At 35.2% G+C, this 18,433-nt stretch overlaps 3 protein-coding genes and 1 long non-coding RNA gene across 5 annotated transcripts; 3 read left to right on the top strand and 1 right to left on the bottom strand.

Moving 5' to 3' along the window:
- The first annotated feature begins 1,663 nt into the window (after window positions 1-1,663).
- LOC110668053 (uncharacterized) lies at window positions 1,664-8,811 on the top strand. Of its 2 annotated transcripts, none has more exons than XM_021829079.2 (12): window positions 1,664-2,502; window positions 3,257-3,358; window positions 3,433-3,603; window positions 3,906-3,971; window positions 4,626-4,691; window positions 5,124-5,240; window positions 5,894-6,045; window positions 6,222-6,312; window positions 6,428-6,496; window positions 7,047-7,138; window positions 7,779-7,842; window positions 8,441-8,811. In XM_021829079.2, the coding sequence occupies exons 1-12, from the start codon at window positions 2,419-2,421 to the stop codon at window positions 8,543-8,545; spliced, it is 1,179 nt and encodes a 392-aa protein (XP_021684771.2). In that variant the 5' UTR covers window positions 1,664-2,418; the 3' UTR covers window positions 8,546-8,811. The 2 variants fall into 2 exon arrangements, with proteins under 2 accessions (XP_021684771.2, XP_021684770.2); XM_021829078.2 differs by having other exon boundaries at window positions 1,682-2,502; window positions 5,118-5,240.
- Window positions 8,812-8,936: 125 nt separating this feature from the next.
- Window positions 8,937-12,106, top strand: LOC110668051 (two-component response regulator ARR17). The gene is made up of 5 exons (XM_021829076.2): window positions 8,937-11,186; window positions 11,275-11,354; window positions 11,434-11,511; window positions 11,597-11,667; window positions 11,757-12,106. Exons 1-5 carry the CDS (start codon window positions 11,042-11,044, stop codon window positions 11,851-11,853), a joined length of 471 nt encoding a protein of 156 aa, XP_021684768.1. The 5' UTR covers window positions 8,937-11,041; the 3' UTR covers window positions 11,854-12,106.
- A 169-nt stretch (window positions 12,107-12,275) lies between these two features.
- On the bottom strand, window positions 12,276-12,971 carry LOC110668052 (uncharacterized). The gene is made up of 2 exons (XR_002497436.2): window positions 12,826-12,971; window positions 12,276-12,710 (listed from the first exon to the last, which is right to left on the bottom strand). It is a non-coding gene; the product is annotated as an uncharacterized LOC110668052 (long non-coding RNA).
- Window positions 12,972-13,372: 401 nt separating this feature from the next.
- Window positions 13,373-18,337, top strand: LOC110668050 (glycerol-3-phosphate dehydrogenase [NAD(+)] 2, chloroplastic). Its single transcript, XM_021829074.2, has 9 exons — window positions 13,373-13,911; window positions 14,055-14,191; window positions 14,307-14,412; window positions 14,559-14,760; window positions 14,856-14,943; window positions 15,569-15,716; window positions 17,573-17,722; window positions 17,809-17,958; window positions 18,080-18,337. The coding sequence occupies exons 1-9, from the start codon at window positions 13,624-13,626 to the stop codon at window positions 18,092-18,094; spliced, it is 1,284 nt and encodes a 427-aa protein (XP_021684766.2). The 5' UTR covers window positions 13,373-13,623; the 3' UTR covers window positions 18,095-18,337.
- The last annotated feature ends 96 nt before the right edge of the window (window positions 18,338-18,433 follow it).

The raw sequence follows: 18,433 nt of genomic DNA on the forward strand, positions 1-18,433 counted from the left end.
TACAGAAAAACTGCATCAATTTATACCAAGCGTGATAGCTTTATTCTCTTTTTCCCTTGAAATTTGAATATAGACCCCATTTACTCTCAACTCAAATTGCTTATCTCAAATCTTTCTCTGTAGTTGGTGATTAAACATTCTTTCAGGGTGACTCTTTCTCTTCGTAGACTTTGATCTGTAATTTGTACTTCACGCTGTGTGTTGATCAAATTTCCCATGAACAAAGGTAGCCTTTGATTTTCACAACGTGATAATGGATATTTGGATTTGGTTTTGTTATCTTGTGTTCTTGAATTCTTAATGGCTAACACTGAATTGCTCTTTTTTTACATGTAGCTACCAAGGATTTGTTTCTTCTTGTCCAGAATGATGGAGAGGATCCTCTGAAAGTGAATGACACAAGCATAGATATTGACATTACTATCCCAGAGATACAAGTACTTAAACACCAAGCCAAAAAGGTTCAGTTCCAATTAGACTTTTGCTAATCCCTTTTAGAATTGGAGATGACTTTGTAGGAAAACATGATTAACACCTTCTCAATATTTTTTTTTTATGAGACATTGAGGCAATTTTATCTACTCTTCTCTAGGTTGGCCTTTGATTGATCTTATTGCCTTTTTTTTTCTCGATCAAAATCATGGCAAATATTGAAGGAAGTCCATCTATAGTAATAAAATCTGGGATTGGGAAATGTACGATTCCCATCGGATCAAAGAAATCAGATAGTGGATTTTATAAGCAGTTTGCCACCCATTATTATCCCTCACCTATGGTGCCTACTTATTGTTTTTTACATTTCAGATTGCTGGAGGAGCATGGGTCTGCTGTAAGATTGGGAAAAATGAACAGCATGATGGTGGAGTTCCATGTCAGGAACTAGAAATGGAGCTACCGGCGTGCCACTCGGCTAATGACAAGGAAACGGCAGTAGGATGGAATCAAGGTTGGGTTGGTGACTGGGTTGAGCAACAGGAAGTGAAATCAGCAAATGAACATCAAATGGAAAATGTTTCACCCACTGTCTCTCTTCCCGCATTGTCTATGTTTTACACTTGCTTAACGATAATGGCTACCTTCCTTCCCACCACCTTCTTCTCTCTCAAATTCCCTTCCTATTCTAACTTCTCCACTATCCATTGCCCTACCCACCTTCAACGAAGCAGCCATGATAATGGGTCTCTTAGCCTCTTGGACGTAGCCTTAGCTAACATTTTATCACATGCAACCAGAATCAGGCACTTTCAAGTTTCAACTATCTCGCACCATGAAAAATGACTCATTCTCTCGATCTGCTTTATTGTCACTAATTAAATGACCAACCATGAAGATTCGAAGACCCTAGGCTTATCATCTCTTTTATTCAGGTTCTTTTGAATTCTTCAACATCTTAATTTTTTTTTTTGTTTCTTTGATTGTTATTATTTCATATTGTTTATCAAGTTAGAGTTTATAAATAACAGGTTTGTTTTTGGTTGCTTAAGAAGGGGATCCCAAATATCATTGAGATGAGCAATAGCAAGAGATGAAGAAACGTCCATTTCCAAGTTTAACGAATAATGCAGAAAAAAAATTATGGAACTGGTTCTGGTTCTTTTATTTTTATTCTTGGGTTCAATTGAGCTGATTAAATTGAAAGGTTTAGATTTTATATCTGCCAAATTAATGAAATAATTGTTGTCTCAATTAATAGAATTTTGGGTTCCATAATTACTAAGCACTCTGTGATTCTGAGAAAAATTAAGGGGATTCAAGAGGATGAGAGATTTTAGTTTCTGGGTACAAGGTGCTTTTGATTTAATCATTAAGAAAGTGAAGCTTTTGGGTTCATGAGATTTTGTTTCTGTTGTGGGAGAACTTTTGGGTTCTTGAAAACTTGTAGACATCAATTAATTCAAACCCGAGATTTCATAACTCTATTAATGACTCGATATTTCTCGGCCTCCAAACACCAAAGCTCCCTTCTTTCAACAAATCAAACTTCCTTGTATCCCCTCCATCCAAATCAAAATCCTAATCATCCTTAACCACAATTTTAAAATCATCAGGAATGTCATGGAATTTGGATGATTTTGCAAGGCCAAGCCATAAAATTTAGACTTTGAGGAAGCTTTAATCGATTTCCAAAAGTAGAGATAAAGTATTTTTTTGCAAAAGCTCATTGGTTAGGCACAGTGGCAGGGCTTTTGTGGGTTGAATTGACGAAAGCCTCTGCTTGCGAGGTTGGGCTCCAATGGGCCTATTTCTTGTGCCTAACGATGAAAACTCACAAGTTTCCCACTCACCCAACGTGCGCTGAAAACCCTATCAAGGCATTCTTCCTGTAACCTGCGACTGTGAGTGAAACCCCAAGTTTAAAACAAGAAGAAGTGAAACAAATTGGAAGTCTGACGCAGAAGAAAACACTGAGGATTGGGCATGGCATCTACTGATGAAAGCATCACTCTCAAAAGAAAGCAATTAATAGCATCAGCTCTCATCAAGCACCTATCTTTAGATCCTGTAAGCCTTAAAATACAATTCAAATTTGAATTACCTCTACATTCTTTTATTCTTATTGAGTCTTTAGCTGGGTGTTCTTCAATTATGATTCTCGAGTGGATAAGTATTGATTACTGATTACCACCAGCTTTATGATTCTTTAGTACGCTAAATTTGTTGGGTTCATTTTAAATTGCAGTCCCTTTGCTTGGGAAATTAATATGTTGGAGCTTATTAATTTATCTTCAAAACCTCTTCAGTTTGACAACATCGTTGGAGGCTCTTCTTGTGCATTTTACTATGTTTGTTTTTGCCTATTTTTGTGGCTGTTGAAAATTTGTGTGTGGAAATTGTATCAGCTGTAGTTCAATTTGATAAGTTTATATATATTGCAATGAATATTTAATATTTGCAAGTTAATTAGTGTGTTCATACAAAGGTTGCATCTATCAGATTTTTCATCTCAATAAAATGATTCATGTACTTTCCTTCTTCTAGATAATAATGCTATTCTTACTGATTCATCTCTTAAATTGAAAGCTTTTTTCTTCCTCTCTCTTTTCTTTCCCTTACGCATCCTCACTGATATTATCTTGTTATCTTTCATCTGCTATTCATGAAAGAAAGGCCATTGGACTTGCCTATTTGGATGGAATTACGAATGGATCTTTTGGCACCAAGTTGTGGAATTTCTGAATTTCATTCTGACCTGACTTTTACTGTGATACATTGGCTTTTACGATTTTGTGGCTAAGTTTGAAATTAATTTCTGCAGGGGGCTTCTTTGAGTGTCAGTGGCAAGGATAGTATTACGAGTTTGTACACAAACATTTTGAAGTCATCGGGAAAATGTTCTCCACAGAAAGAAAATAACGAGGTAAGGTTGCACTGGTTTGCCTATGACTGAGACACTATCTTGCTATAACTTCAGCCTGAACCTTTTTTTTATAGGTGATGAAGTGGATAGTGTTTGCAGAGAGTTTTCCTGTAGACTCTCAGGCGTGCTTTGATGCTCTCTGTGGATTCAATCAAGACTTGGCTCAGAACTCTGTACTATTGGGCAATGGAACTACTCCTTCTGAGGCTGATGTCATTGTGTTTTCAGTAATACATTCTTCAGTGGTATGCTCTATGTATACCTGTATTTTGCCCCTGCTTTTTAATATATATATTTTTGTTCAAGCTGAAATTTGGTAAGGGGTTGGTATTTTTCAACTTTTGGTAAACAAATCAATTTGGAATTCAGAGGGTTACAATTTTTTTTATAAAAAAATTGTAACCCTTCCACCCCACAAACCCCGACCAACCCCAATCCCAACCCCCCCCCCCCCCCGGGCGGTTTTCTGAATGCAGAATTTTTCATCTTGATATTATAGATGGTTAGATACATGTTTGAAATTATTCTGAATCTAACCTTTTCCCAGATTGGCCTTTCACATTTAGAGAGAGAAAAGTTGACACATGTGATGAGATGGATGGATTACATTCAGGTTAGGCCCCATCCTTAACTTATTATTATTTATGTTATCAAATTTTGTTAAGAGTTTTATGGTAACTTTCTATGGAATGAAATCTTCCTAGTTACCCTGTGTTATCATCAAATGCTGACATATGAACTCCTTGCTAAAAGATGATTTTTGCAATGTAGCTATCAAGACTTTGGCTGTGAGTCTGACTTGATTATGTCTCTTCTTTGGCTGTTGGTTCCGTGCACAACAATCTGATATGTTTGGCAGCTTTATGCATTATATTTGTTTGAGTAATATATGCTTTTACTTGTTTGAAGTTTGGGTTTAGAGTTGCCACAATATAAATAAGTCTACCATGTAGGAGCAGTTTATGTTGTCTCAGTTACAATTGGCTGAGTTTTTGTTCAATTGACAAATCTTGGTGCATCTCTGAGCAGTTTTCAAAATTTGTGCCCTCATCTCTGATTTAAATAGATAAGAATGAACAGTGAATGTTTATCTGTGGAATTGTTTTGTCCTGAATTTTTTAATCTTTTTTTATAACCTGAATCTGCATATTCGCAGTTAGCAGCTTGACTCCTGAGACAACTATCCAAAAATATGGCCCAGTTTCTTTTTTTTTTTTTTTTTTTTTAATAAGATATTTTAGTTTACTTGTTTCTTTCATTAGTACAGCACAAGGAGGAGTTTGTGGACCTATTTGAAAAGATATTGCTTGAAAAGCCTGCATTTGAGCCTCTGGTGAGCTATCTTGATATTATTATATTGCGTTCAGCTGTTTCATTTTACCTTACTGACTCAGTAATTTGAGGCAAGAAGGGTTTGAGTGTTGAAGAGTAATTGGGATATGTTGGTTCCACTGAGTGATATGATGCTGTACTTATCATAAAATGAAACCTAAGTTTAAGGAGAAGAGTGATAATTGATCTTATTTTATTTGATCCTGTATCATGGGAATGGAAATAGTCCTGCTTATACTAGTAAATTTTTTTTTTCGTTTGAATGGAAGAAAGCATTTTACCTCTGTTATTATAGCTCTTTTTTGCTGCTGTGTGCCGTGTTTGGTTGAGACAACCGCTATTCTTTTTCCCTGTCTTGTATGCAAATTTATTAAATGCTTTTGGAACATTCTTTTGGTTGAGTTCTTATTATTCTTTATTTATTTAGTTGCAGGGTAAAAGGGGTATGGCTAAGGTTGAAGTGGATTCAAATGCAAAAAAGACACTGCAAAGCACAAAGAACACAGAAAAATCAGAAGCGGAAAAGAATATAAAGAAAAATGATGCTGGGGTAAGTCTTTTTTCTAGCTTTATTTTTCTGTTCCCATTTTCTGGTTTTTTCAATGTATAATGCCAATATTATATGATCTTTCTTTTTCAGTTTGGTAATAATAGAAATCGTATTCATCCAAGTTTGTCATTGCAAAGAATACCAAGAGGTTCAGTAATATGTTGATAATAATTATAGAATTCAGAAGTTGATATTTAAAATCATAGTCTATTAGAGAATCATTGGCTGTCTATGCATCTATGGTCGTAGGCAAATGATCTATTTGAAGCTTTTATAGGTGTAGGAACTGAAATGCCACTTAAGCATTTGATCACATTGAACTCATATTACTTGCTGCATGCCATGTTTGATAAAACTTAACATCTAGTGAAGACAACTGTAGTATGTTTTAGTTTCTGATGAGTACTTGTTGACTATCAACAGAAATCCTCAAGTTAACTCTTTTTTTTCTTATATATATATATATATATAAATTTGTATTAGTTAAACACATTGTGTGTTCGAGTTTTTGTGCGCTTGCAATTTTATGGTGAAGCTGTGAAATTTTAGATGAGTGACGCTGGTTATTTTATTATTCTAATTACTTTTATCTTTTGATCTTGGTACTCTTCTTGTGCATTAACAATTCTATGGTTTTGTTTGTTACCTTAAAGAAAAAGGTTACAGAAAATAAGGAATCTATGCCAGAGAAAAAGAAACCAGCTGAAACAGAACCTGCTGAGAAAGATAAAGAAGTAAGTGTTAGTTTGCTGAACATACAGGTTGGACTTATTCGCAAAGCATGGAAACATCCATCTGCCGATAGGTAAGCTGACAACTCATTCTTCTCCTCGAATTGTTCATTATATTCATTAGAAAAGCTGTTCAACTGCTTGTAACCTGGTTATGGTACCTTTAAGTTTGAAGTATCTTAATTTATGCAGCATGACATTTCTGATAGAAAAGTATTTGTGACATTTTTAATTTTGATTATTAATTCAGTTTATTGGTTGAGGAGATAGATGTTGGGGATGCAAAATTGAGGCAGGTGGTCAGTGGTTTGGCAAAGTTTTGCAGTCCAGATGAGTTGACGGTATGATTTCTTATATAGTCTCCTGCGAACTATTTTTGTTTAATTGTTTGGGATTTATTGAAGTGCCAAAGCCCAGTTGCTAATTCTCCATTTGGTGTTTGCATTTTCTATAAAGAATCGTCACGTTGTGCTGATAACTAATGTAAAACCTGGAAAGCTACGTGACGTGATGTCAGAAGGACTTGTAAGTTTTCTATACATTTTCATTGTTGTATGAATCAAGTAATGATGCTCTCTATATTCAGCAAAAGCTTATGATGTAATAGTGCTTTTGTTTTCAGTATTTGTTTTGCTGTTCTCTATAAACTTTGCAACTGCAGAATAAAACAAGCAAGGATATGATTGGTGTCTTGCTAGTAGGATTATTCTACTCCTGTAATAGTGTCGTGGTGAAATTTTTGTTCTTCTTATGTGGAATAATTATTATGAACTTGGTCATATGATTGATGTTGTTCTTCTTCTCTAGGATAATATGCATTAATAAATTTTAGTTATTTGTCATTGATCTGATTATAACCACGTGACAGTGATGCTAATTGATTCCCTTTCATGAAATATTGGCAGTGCCCATGTATATGGCTTGTCATTTCCTCTTTCTTGTTGCCAAAGATCTCAGATATTCTAGGTTGTAATGATGGGTTAATTTATTTGTACCACATTAACTTAGTTGACATAAGAATCCCAAGGAATGAAGTTGATGCTTGTGTGCATGTCTTTGCTTCCTAATTTTTCAGGTCCTGTGTGCTTCTAATGAGGATCACACTGTTGTAGAGCCTTTGCTCCCTCCAGAAGGTGCCAAAATTGGAGAACGCGTATCATTTTCAGGGTAAGCATGCAGAAGTTGCTTAAAGCTAAAATAATAATTTAATTCCTGAAATATTTCTGGAGGAGAAAGTGTAAAGCGCACTTTTGAATAGCTAATAGCCAGTTGAGTACTTGCTAGTGGCTGCCACTTTTGATAGTGCATGCATATTTTTGTCTTCCCTGTGATATGCTAGTATCAATTTCTCTTGCAAGCAATATTGCTGGTCGGTGTGCTTGCCAACTTCTTGGAGTATCTGGCATTCAATCTGATGATTCTGCCCTAGACCGTGTGTGAACATTAAATTATCCTGTTATAGCTATAGCCAACGTCTGTTTCCTCTTTTTTTTTTTTTTTTTTTTTTTTTTTTTTTTGGGGGGGGGGCGATGTTGTACTTGTCATTGAGCATGAAAATCATTCGACTTTGAACAATCAAATAGCACTTTTTTTTTTGTTGGGTAAAGTGGCTCTTGTGCCATTATAAGACTAGAAAACTAGGAATAGACAGCTGCAGGATGCCTACTGCCATATACAAATGATTCTCATGCATGAGTATGGCCGGACAATTTATATAGTCAGACAGCATTGTTGTGTAATTTCTTCCTTCTATATTCCTCAAAATTGTGTGGTTTTCTGCTGAAACTATTTTGATGTTTTCATTCAGGATTGATGGTAAGCCAGAAGATATCCTAAATCCAAAAAAGAAGCAGTTGGAGAAAATAACACTGGTATGTGGTTCAAACTTTCAGTTGTTTTTTATTTTTATTTTTATTTTTTTATTTTTTTTGAGCTCCTGGTTCATTTTATAGTGTGCATATTCATCTTATCCTGCACCTCATCTATCAAACTTCAAAATTATCTTCTCATTAACTAGGATTATGTTCCATAGACCTCAGAAAAAGTATGGGTGAATGAATTGGTCGTTAGTTGGACAATGTGGTTTTCTTTCTGGTTCTGTGGCCCACTGCAGGTAACTATCAATTAATTAGATGATGTGATTCAATGAGCATGCCAACTGTTAAAATTTAAGGAGTCATATTTCCTTCCTACTTCATGGTAGATATGACAAATTTTGAAGGTATCAGCAGGAAGTTATGAGTTATAGTTTGTCTTGCTTTTATGGTTTGTGAATCATTACATTTTTTTGTCTTTAGCGCTTGTTATCTTAAAAGAGGCTATTGAAAGTACTGATGGGTAGGTGAACTGGTTTCTTATACTGCAACATAAATGCTGTGGTCATTGCTTGTGTCATTATTGCCTTTTCCTTTAGTTTTTATATGAATGCTTTGGGTATGGTTTTTGATCATGAGCATTTCATGGGTGCAGAATCTTTTCACTGATGACAAGGGTGTGGCCACATTTAAGGGCATACCATTTATGACATCGGGTGGGCCATGCACATCATCCATTCCAAAGGCAAGCATCAAATGACAACGATGATCAATTGGACCACAATGAGCTTACTGTTTACTTGTTCCTATCTGAGTTTTAGCTTTAAGCTCTATTTGTTGTCTGGTACAAGAAAATACATGTTAAAACAGCCATTGGTTTTGAATCATGTAGTAACATGAAATGGTTTCAAACTGTCTCATTCATTTGGGATCTAACGTTAAACAAAATTCAGCAAGGTATGTTCTTAATCACATTACCAATATTTTTATATCAAATATCAATAGAAATTTTGAGGTGTCTTGCAATGGGTGTATTGAGCCAAGTTGGAAACCTCTTCTGCTTGCTCTTTTTTTATTATTGTTATTTTTTTATTTTTCAGCTCACTTTAATCACAGCAATCCTTGTATGCCAGTCTCTTATGTTTATGCTACTGTGGCTGCTCTAAAAAATTGCATCTTGTCCATGCTCGTGTTGTGGATGCATGGGATTGGAACATATTTTATAAAATAGCTTATATTCTTGCAGCTCTCCCAAATTTGCCTTGTTCAGATCAATGACAGGACAAAGCCACATGCAAATCTGTTATGCAAATTGTCTGAGAATTAAGGAATGGATGAATGTAGAAATGGACAGCGTTGCCCATCCTGTGCAATTCTTTATGCTTGTTAAATAGATCTTGTTGGATGCTCACCCACGAGAGCTTTCTTTTTTAGCACTACAATCAGTCTTGCCTTAGAAAATCCAATTCCCTGAATCAATATCAAGTATCTTGTACCTCAAATATGCAAGGACTAGTACAAATCTTTGAATTGAAACAAGTGAAAGATGATTCCCCACAGCCGTCATTCCAAACAAATGAAGTTGCATAACTCTTGTGCTCATATATTTGTGACAACTAATTGGCATCTCATTTTCAATCACAACTCTTATGGGTCTGTCCTTTGTGCTTCCATCGTTTCTTTGTATTTTTCTTTTAAATACACAGGACAAAGCCATTTACAGTGTGAATGGGCAAGCGTGCAAAGGCCATCAGTAGCTAAATTTAGCTTCACTTATTGATGGATGTTATGGGTCTTAAATCAGTGCACTGAGGGCTTAGGCATCTAGAAAAAGAATTAAGGAATGGATGAAATATACAGATGTCCATCCTGTGGAATTCTCAATGTTTGTTAAATAAATCTTGTTGATTGCTCACCCATGAGGAGGAGATGTGATTGCTGCTATTATGTTTTATTTGATGCTGTAAGAGTATCAAAGAAAGAATCCCAGTGGATTTTGTTTCATAATAGTACCTATTTAACAATTGGTAAATGATCCTCAAAGCTTCTCTGCAATCCGTACTACTTTCAATGATCAAACCATCGCAGATTCTATTCTGGAAAAAAAAGAAAAGGGAAAAATAATGTCCATCCTCTTTTTTAAAATTCAATTATTATTATTATTATTATGCCTATCTGTCCAGCTGTGCGTATAAGATTTTATATGGATCTTGCCCTGGTAAGCCAATGAGAAAATCATTTCATATCCTATAAAATCACCATTATACATAATCTCAAATTTTCGGGTCTTATTAAAAAATATGATACGTCTTACCTAAAATTATAATTTATCAGGTATAAATCAAATTATGCACTGAATATATGTAATAATTTTCCATTTTTCAATACTTATTTCAGATCTATATCAATCACATTTTTTAATCCTAATCATTAATCACTCGATGAAACTTCTATAATATCTACTGAGGTTGGTTGGCTTCACAGGTATACTTGGAGTGATCTATGGCAGACATTATGGGTTCTTTTTCAAGACCAAGAAGATTGTAATGAAAAATGATAATCTGGATTAAAAATAAGTTATTATAGAATTTCCCATTTGTTGATCTTGTTTATTAACGTGAAGAAGATTAACAATAAGAGATTAATCTTTCTTTTCAGATTGTGGCCCAAACCAAGAAAATAAAAGCAGTTTGAAAGTTGACAGAAATGTTAAGTGGTCCAAAATCCATGAAGTGCAGGGCAGAGTGAGCATCTTGTAGAAAGGATATAGATGCTGATTCTATAGATTTGTACATACAGAGAAACAGAGCTTAGAGAGAGAGAGAGAGAGAAAGAATGACGTGATATGGCTGTAAGAATGGGACTGAATCAAATCAAGAGAAACCCAAGAAGGATCACGAAATATCTGTGATCTACTTTGAGAGGATATTCTTCTCTGAGCATACACACCGTGAATAATTTGATAATATAGTCTCCATTCCTTTATGTCTAAATTCCTCTTTTAATAATTTATTTTCTCACCCACCATCTTCATTTTCTTGCGGTTTCTCACTATAAATTCGCACTCATATTACGTTCATACATCTCCTGTGAGTCTGTTTGTTGGTTTTCTTTTATTGTAGGCTTTGTCAGAGAGGCGTTTTTATGTAGTCTTGTACTATATAATAGCTGCCTGGAAGCACCTTTATTGCAACCTCCTGTTACGTACAGCCTTTTTCTTATTCTTCTCCTTCTTCTTCATTTTTTTTTAATATATATGGATGGTGGTAATTGTGGGTCTCGTTCATCAATGGAAAAGGTGATGGGAGACTATGGAGATCAACCGCATGTTTTAGCAGTGGATGACAATCTGATAGACCGAAAACTCATCGAAAAATTGCTTAAGAACTCTTCTTGCAAAGGTACTGATTCTCTCTTTCTCTGTCTTCAAAACACAGATGGATTAGAAATGGTGCATGACCAGTATCAAATTCGTCTGACTTGCTGCAGTCACCACAGCAGAGAATGGGCTAAGAGCATTGGAGTATTTAGGCTTGGGAGATGATGGAAGAAACAACTTAGATACCAAAGTAAGCAGCATACTTCCATAAGCTTGCACCTAAAAGTTGAGGAAAATATAACAGTGATCCTTAATATTTGTTTTTGCAGGGTTCCAAGGTGAACTTGATCATCACTGATTATTGTATGCCAGGAATGACAGGCTACGAGCTACTCAAGAAAATCAAGGTAGTATTAATTGAAATTTTTATGATCTTACCCTTATGTATTATAGCCTGCAATCCGTTCATATTTATGTGTTACCCGAAAGCAGGAATCATCAATCATGAAGGAGGTTCCGGTTGTGATTATGTCATCTGAGAACATCCCAGCTCGTATTAACAAGTAATATATTTGCCAATAAAGCCATTTTTACTTTTGAAATTTAGTATTTTTCTCATTTTTTTTAAAGGCTTGACTCTATGTTCAAGCAGGTGCTTAGAGGAAGGAGCACAGATGTTCATGCTAAAGCCCCTCAAGCAATCTGACGTGAAGAAATTGAGGTCTAAGTTAATGAACTGCAGAAGCTGAAACACATTTTTTTGTAAAGGATTTTTGAAACAACACCCACGAAGACTAAAACAAGGGTGCCATTACAGGAGGCCACACACTTTGTCAATTCTGTGACTGTGATTGTGACTGTCTTTCTCAACCTACCTCTGTTATTAGATCAACTTGGTTTAGCTTGAAGCAAACAGCATATTTTGATTTTGTTCAAAGCTCACTGACTTATGCACTAACTATTTAGATGGAAATTTAATTTAATTAAATGACTTGTGCATTATGATCAAGAAACTATTGTTAGTATTTTTTTTTTTACTTTTTATATTTTTAGAATTATTTATATAACCTAAATCAGACACTTGCCTATTTGCTTCCTTAATCCATTAATGGATATGGAAAGCATGAGTTTTTCAATTCAATTAATTTATGTCCTATTAATTAAAGCAAAATGCAAGAGAAGAATGAGAACATGTATATATAAATCTGTCTTCAAATCAACAAAGATCAAAGAGGCAATTCCTAACCACTAAAGCATATATAATTAACCTACCCTTGGAACGTAATTGCATTAATACTAGAAAGCAGATAAAATTGAAATTGGGCATACCAAAGCAATTAAATTTCTTGGTGATGGGGATAATTGAAGGTGAATCAATGGAAATGCCTGTGGTGATGATGATGGTGTCTATGGTCATCCCAACCAAAGCACTGCACAACGGGGTAACAACATACAAACAAACATCTACTAACCCTTTTAGAAATGGAGGACACCAGAAAACATGGCATGCATGGATTCATATATCTTCTTGTTCTGGTGATCTTCCCTTGCTCTTGCTGGGAAAGACCATGACTTTCCTTGCCCTTTGTCATCCCAAATCAACCACCTAAATAAAAGAAATTGAAAGCATTCAAGACCCAGATAAACATCATGGCAATTAAAGATTTTCAAGAACCATAATCAAGAACATATAAATGAAGTATAGAACAAGTTTCAAGTACTTCAAAACTTTGAGGTTGATTAGGTGAGACTGGAAATCAAAGTAAGAAGAACATAATAGTAACTGGGTTTGGTATCAAATGGACAAGTTGATGTTGTGAGGCAGAGAATATTCGCATAGAGACAATGGAAAGCTTTTCCCTTTCTCAAAGGGGAAGCAAACTAATCGTTCGGGGATGTTTACAAGTTGGACAGAGATGAGGAGAGAGTCGGCAACTCTGAATACGCGTTGGCAGCGTGCGGCTTGCGTGGGCTAAGTGAGATACTTGTCCATTTTTCTTTCTTTAATTCAGTGTAAGATTTATTAATATTTGACTCAAATTAGCATTAATATAAATTTTATCATTTGTTTCAGATCGAAACTCGCAGCCCTGGTGATACCCAAATCTCCAACGCTGGTCAAGAGGCAGATATAAAATATGCGCAACAAGAAGACGAAGACAGCAAGAACAAAAGAAGGTGGTGCTTTCCTTGAAGAGACCATGTTCAATTTAAACCTATGAACCATTAATTAAGGCCAATCCCAAATTTGATCAGATCAAACTCCATCTGATTCAAGGCCTGAACCGGCCCTGCCGATGTCCAAGTTGGAACAACCATATATTTTCTTTGTCTTTCAATTGGGCTCCATATTCTACTGGATCTGGCCCATATAAGAAAAACCCATTGAGCCCAAAACGATTAAACATCAAGTCTCTCCAGCATCTGTGCTGCTGCACACTGTCACAAGAGATTGATTGGCATAGAAGATAGAAGGCTGTGTCTTCTGTTTTGTCAATCAAAATTTTATCTTAACCAAGATGGTAGCGCTATTTGAAGCACCGCCATTCTTTAACTGCAACCACCCACTCTTCTCCTCCCGAAACAGTTTAACCGCCGTCACTTCTTGCTCTGCTTCAAGTCTTCCGCCTCCATCATCTCCCAAAATCCCGGAAGGGGAAACCACTGACCCCAATTCACTTAATATTGCTCCTGACAGGTCCAGGGATCGCCGGAAGGTTGTTCGACTGGCCTGGGAGAAGCTGGTCCGCTGGTCCCGCTCTTGGCGCTCTAAGAACGGGACTGACGTCCTCCAAGACACAAACAAGGTTACCTTTCTCTTTTTTCCAACTTCTATCTATTATTTGGAATTTTTAGTGCGAACCCAGAATTATAAATGGTGGAAAGGTCCAAAATTTGGAACCTTGTTATGTTATAATCAGCTTTTGGTTGATGGGTTTTATATTTGTAGGTGGTGGTGCTTGGAGGAGGATCCTTTGGTACGGCAATGGCTGCCCATGTTGCTAATAGAAAGGCTCATTTGGAGGTTCACATGCTTCTACGTGATCCTTTAGTCTGTCAATCGATCAATGACGACCACTGTAATTGGTACTTGCTATCCACGCACATGCAATCACTACTCCATTAATGTCTTGGTTTAGACGCATATATATAGAGTTGTTATTTGTAAGCTGTAACATTTGTCTATTTTCCTTAATCGCAGCAAATACTTCCCAGAACACAAGTTACCAGACAATGTCATCGCCACCACTGATCCTAAAACTGCTTTGCTTGGTGCAGACTACTGCCTTCACGCTGTACCTGTTCAGGTCCTTTGGTTCCTTCCCCTTTGCTCTCCTCGTGTCAATTTTGTACTGGAAAAACTTGCATATAAAGATCATTCAAACATTATAAGACATGGCAACTTATATGCCTATATCATTCTAAATTGTAATTATTTAAAATTTTAATGCAGTTCAGCTCATCATTTCTTGAGGGCATTTCAGAATTTGTTGATCCAGGCTTGCCTTTTATATCCCTTAGCAAAGGCTTGGAGCTCAATACATTAAGGATGATGTCTCAGATTATTCCTCAAGCACTGAAGAATCCTCGCCAGCCTTTTGTTGCATTATCTGGACCTTCTTTTGCCCTGGAATTGATGAATAAGTTACCAACAGGTGACTCATGCATACTGGATAAACTATACATGAACTTAGTTTTTCAGTTGTGGTATTAAATGTTTTTACTTTTTAATTGCCTTTTGCTTCTGCAGCAATGGTGGTGGCATCCAAGGACAAAAAGTTGGCAAATGCTACTCAACAGCTACTAGCCTCTTCTCATTTAAGAATAAGCACTTCAAGGTACAAGTTTTTCACGAATTCCACGAAAATAATTTGGTTTCACTTCCATATATCGAAAAAAAAAAAAAGCCCTTTGTGTGACACCTTCCCTATCCATGCATGCATGTGCATAGAGACACACACATGGAAACATGCACCACCCCCAAGCCCACTCCAATTATTTATTTCACTCTTTGGTAATTGTGGCGTATGGTAAAGAATTTATTGAATGAACTGAACTGCTGGATAAATAAGACACTAAATAGAACTTGGAAGTTGGAATCAGTGAATTACATGCATGATCCTTATTTGATGAAATAAAATAGTTAGATGTCTATTAATTCCTAGTAAAGTTGATATCCTCTGAGAGAATCCAATTATGTGTTACGTATTCTATATTGACTCCATTTAATTGGTCTTTCTGGTATCAAGTCCTCCATTCAATTGGTCTTTCTGGTATCAAGTCCATTTCTTCTTACCTAATTTTACGTATGTCCCATCTTCAAGGATAGTTGTCTTTTTCTGTCTCCTCAAGACCCCACTTCTAGGTCCAGTCAAAGTTTTAGCTGTTTATGTTATGGAAAGTTGAGAAATATATATGCATACAAGTGAATATGCTCAGTTTGTAACATCTGATAAACTCCAGTGATGTTACAGGGGTGGAGATTGCAGGTGCTCTAAAAAATGTGCTTGCCATAGCAGCTGGGATTGTGGAAGGAATGAATCTGGGTAATAATTCGATGGCAGCTCTTGTTGCACAAGGTTGTTCTGAGATCCGATGGCTGGCTACAAAGGTGTTATCTTTGTTCCTTGCTCATTAATAATCCATTTATTGCGCAAATATTAACTTTACTGTTTTTGTCCTTTTTGGCTGGACAAAGGGTAATTCATTCTTTATTATAGGACACTTTTGGGAACATTAACATTTCTATTAACTTCTAGTTTGATGGTAATACCTGGATGGAGCAAACAGAAGCTATCTCTTAATGATGGTTGTCAATTGCTGTTGCTCCAATCCCATTGGTTGAGGAAGAAAAAGGTGAATTCTAGCTGTGGAAGACATTTTGTGAAGTTGTAGGTTTTGTACAAGTGCCTAGATTTTAGAAATAATAAATAATTGGCATTGCATATGGTTAATACTGTAGCATAACGGTGTGCTCTCTTGTTAGCATTAGACTACAATGACAATCTGATTCCCATGGTCTATCGTGGAAAAGAGATCATATATGTTTTAATGTTATTCTGTCATGCACATGGAATAGAAGTGAAAGGCTCATAAATCATAATCCTATGGACCACCTTGATAATATGGAAGGGCTTTCACATTAACTACGAGGTGATACTTGGTCTTATTTGTTTTCTTGCTATAAAAAGTGATAGAGTTGATGAGATTTTCTCTATATTGAGGAGATTATTAAGGAGATAATTTAAGGAGAAGATTACTCCTTAATTTAGGAATGATTTATGTCCATAAGTCAAAGGATTTTAGGAGTAATATATGGTTTTATACCTTCTATCTTTCATTATAAATGCTTATGTATTATGTAAAGTGTGTGATGCGAATGAAAAATGTAGTCGTTATACCCTTTGTGTTCTTTCTCACTTCCTTCCTCTTTTCTTCTTATTATCTTTCTTTCTAAAAACTTAACAAAAAGAACAACAACATGATCTGAATTTCTTATTCTGCCTATGTTTGCATCAGCTAGCCCATTTGTGGCATAAGCTCTGTCAATTTGTTAATCAGCATCTTCACGAGTATCAACTTTATAGAATAACTAGGCTTTTGCCTGTGCCTTGCGCGGGTGTGTTCATCATCAATATATTATATAACTAAGCAAAGATGTTTCTTATATTTGTATTTAAATTATTTGAAATGTTTTAAGAAATTTTTGTAAAAGCAACCAGGAAAATATAAAAAAATAAATACGAAGAATTATTATAAATTAAAAATAAAAATAAAGAATAAAGATAAAATACCAATAAAATGTATGTAAATAAATTCTTATAAGATGAAGATTGTACTAGGTCGTGTAAATTTTTTATTTTTAATGCCTTGGTTACTAAAAAACATCTGGTAGGCTTGAGAGAAAATATTGGTTGGACATTGTATTTTTTATTTATATTAGGAGGTGACTAGTTTGATTTTTGATATGTGATATTAGTTTATATAATTTATGACTATAACTCATAGTTTTCCTAGTATTCATTAAATTGTAAATATCGTCATAAATTTTTTATTATAATGAATTAAATATATTATTTTATTTATTGTGGACAATGAAAAGGTTGTTTTGGTTTATATAATTTATAACTATAATTCTTAGTTTTCCTAGTATTAATTGCAGCATAAATTTTTTAAATTAATGAGGAGATAAAAGGCCTAAGAAAGTAAAGAAAGGAGAGAATTTTGTTATTAAACTTTGATGTGGCTCTCCTATTATGCCAAGTGGCACTAATACAGAAAGCCACATGGCAGTTTGGCATCAACCTATACTTATTATTATTTATATAGATAGATTATATAGATAAGTTTCTACTATTATATATATATATATATATATATATATATTTTTAACTCTGAACCTACCATGTGCTCATCCCTAAGATTTTACATTTTTTTTTTTGTCTTCCTTTGCTTTGATTCCTGAAGATGGGTGCCAAACCTGCAACAATTACTGGTCTGTCGGGAACAGGAGACATTATGCTTACATGTTTTGTTAATCTTTCAAGAAATAAAACAGTTGGAGTGCGCCTTGGATCAGGGGAGCAGCTTGATGATATATTAAATTCAATGAATCAGGTGCTTGTAATTATTTGCGTAACTGTTATCTCTTGATGGTTAAAATTTTGCTAGTTGATGAGGTAGTGTGGTGGTAATTTCTGTAGGTAGCAGAAGGTGTATCAACAGCAGGGGCTGTGATTGCATTAGCCCAGAAATATAATGTTAAGATGCCAGTTCTGACAGCAGTTGCTCGGATCATAGATAATGAACTGACCCCAAAAAAGGCTGTTCTTGAATTGATGAGACTCCCTCAGGTCATTCAATATCCCCAGTTAGTTCTTTTTTTTTTTTTTTTTTTCACTTGCATACTGTTTTCTTATTTGTCTATGGAATGGTCTTTTAGCAACATTTAAAGCTATCACTTTCTGATTATAGGTTGAAGAAGTTTGAGAAGAAGGTGGGAGTTCTGAGATGCCTCATTTCTTTCCAAGTGCTTTTTTTTTTTAGCAGATGTCAGTTTAGTCATATTCTTTCAATTTTACCCTTTTTTTTTTATTTCCTGTTAATTATGTAATGTTACTCTGCCCTAAATTTGGTCCAGAGATAGATTTTGTAAGCTAGGGATTAGACATTTTGCAAAAAAGTAAACTAAGTAAAAAAAAAAAAAAAGGAACAATATTTTTTAAGACCATATATGTACTTCTTTGCTTCAAAATTTACTTTGTACCTCCTAGACATGCAGTGAGACCATAAATAAGATAATTATTCATCCTAGGGAAAATAAAATAG

This window comes from Hevea brasiliensis, chromosome 8 (assembly GCF_030052815.1).
Source record: "Hevea brasiliensis isolate MT/VB/25A 57/8 chromosome 8, ASM3005281v1, whole genome shotgun sequence".
NCBI lineage: Eukaryota > Viridiplantae > Streptophyta > Magnoliopsida > Malpighiales > Euphorbiaceae > Hevea > Hevea brasiliensis.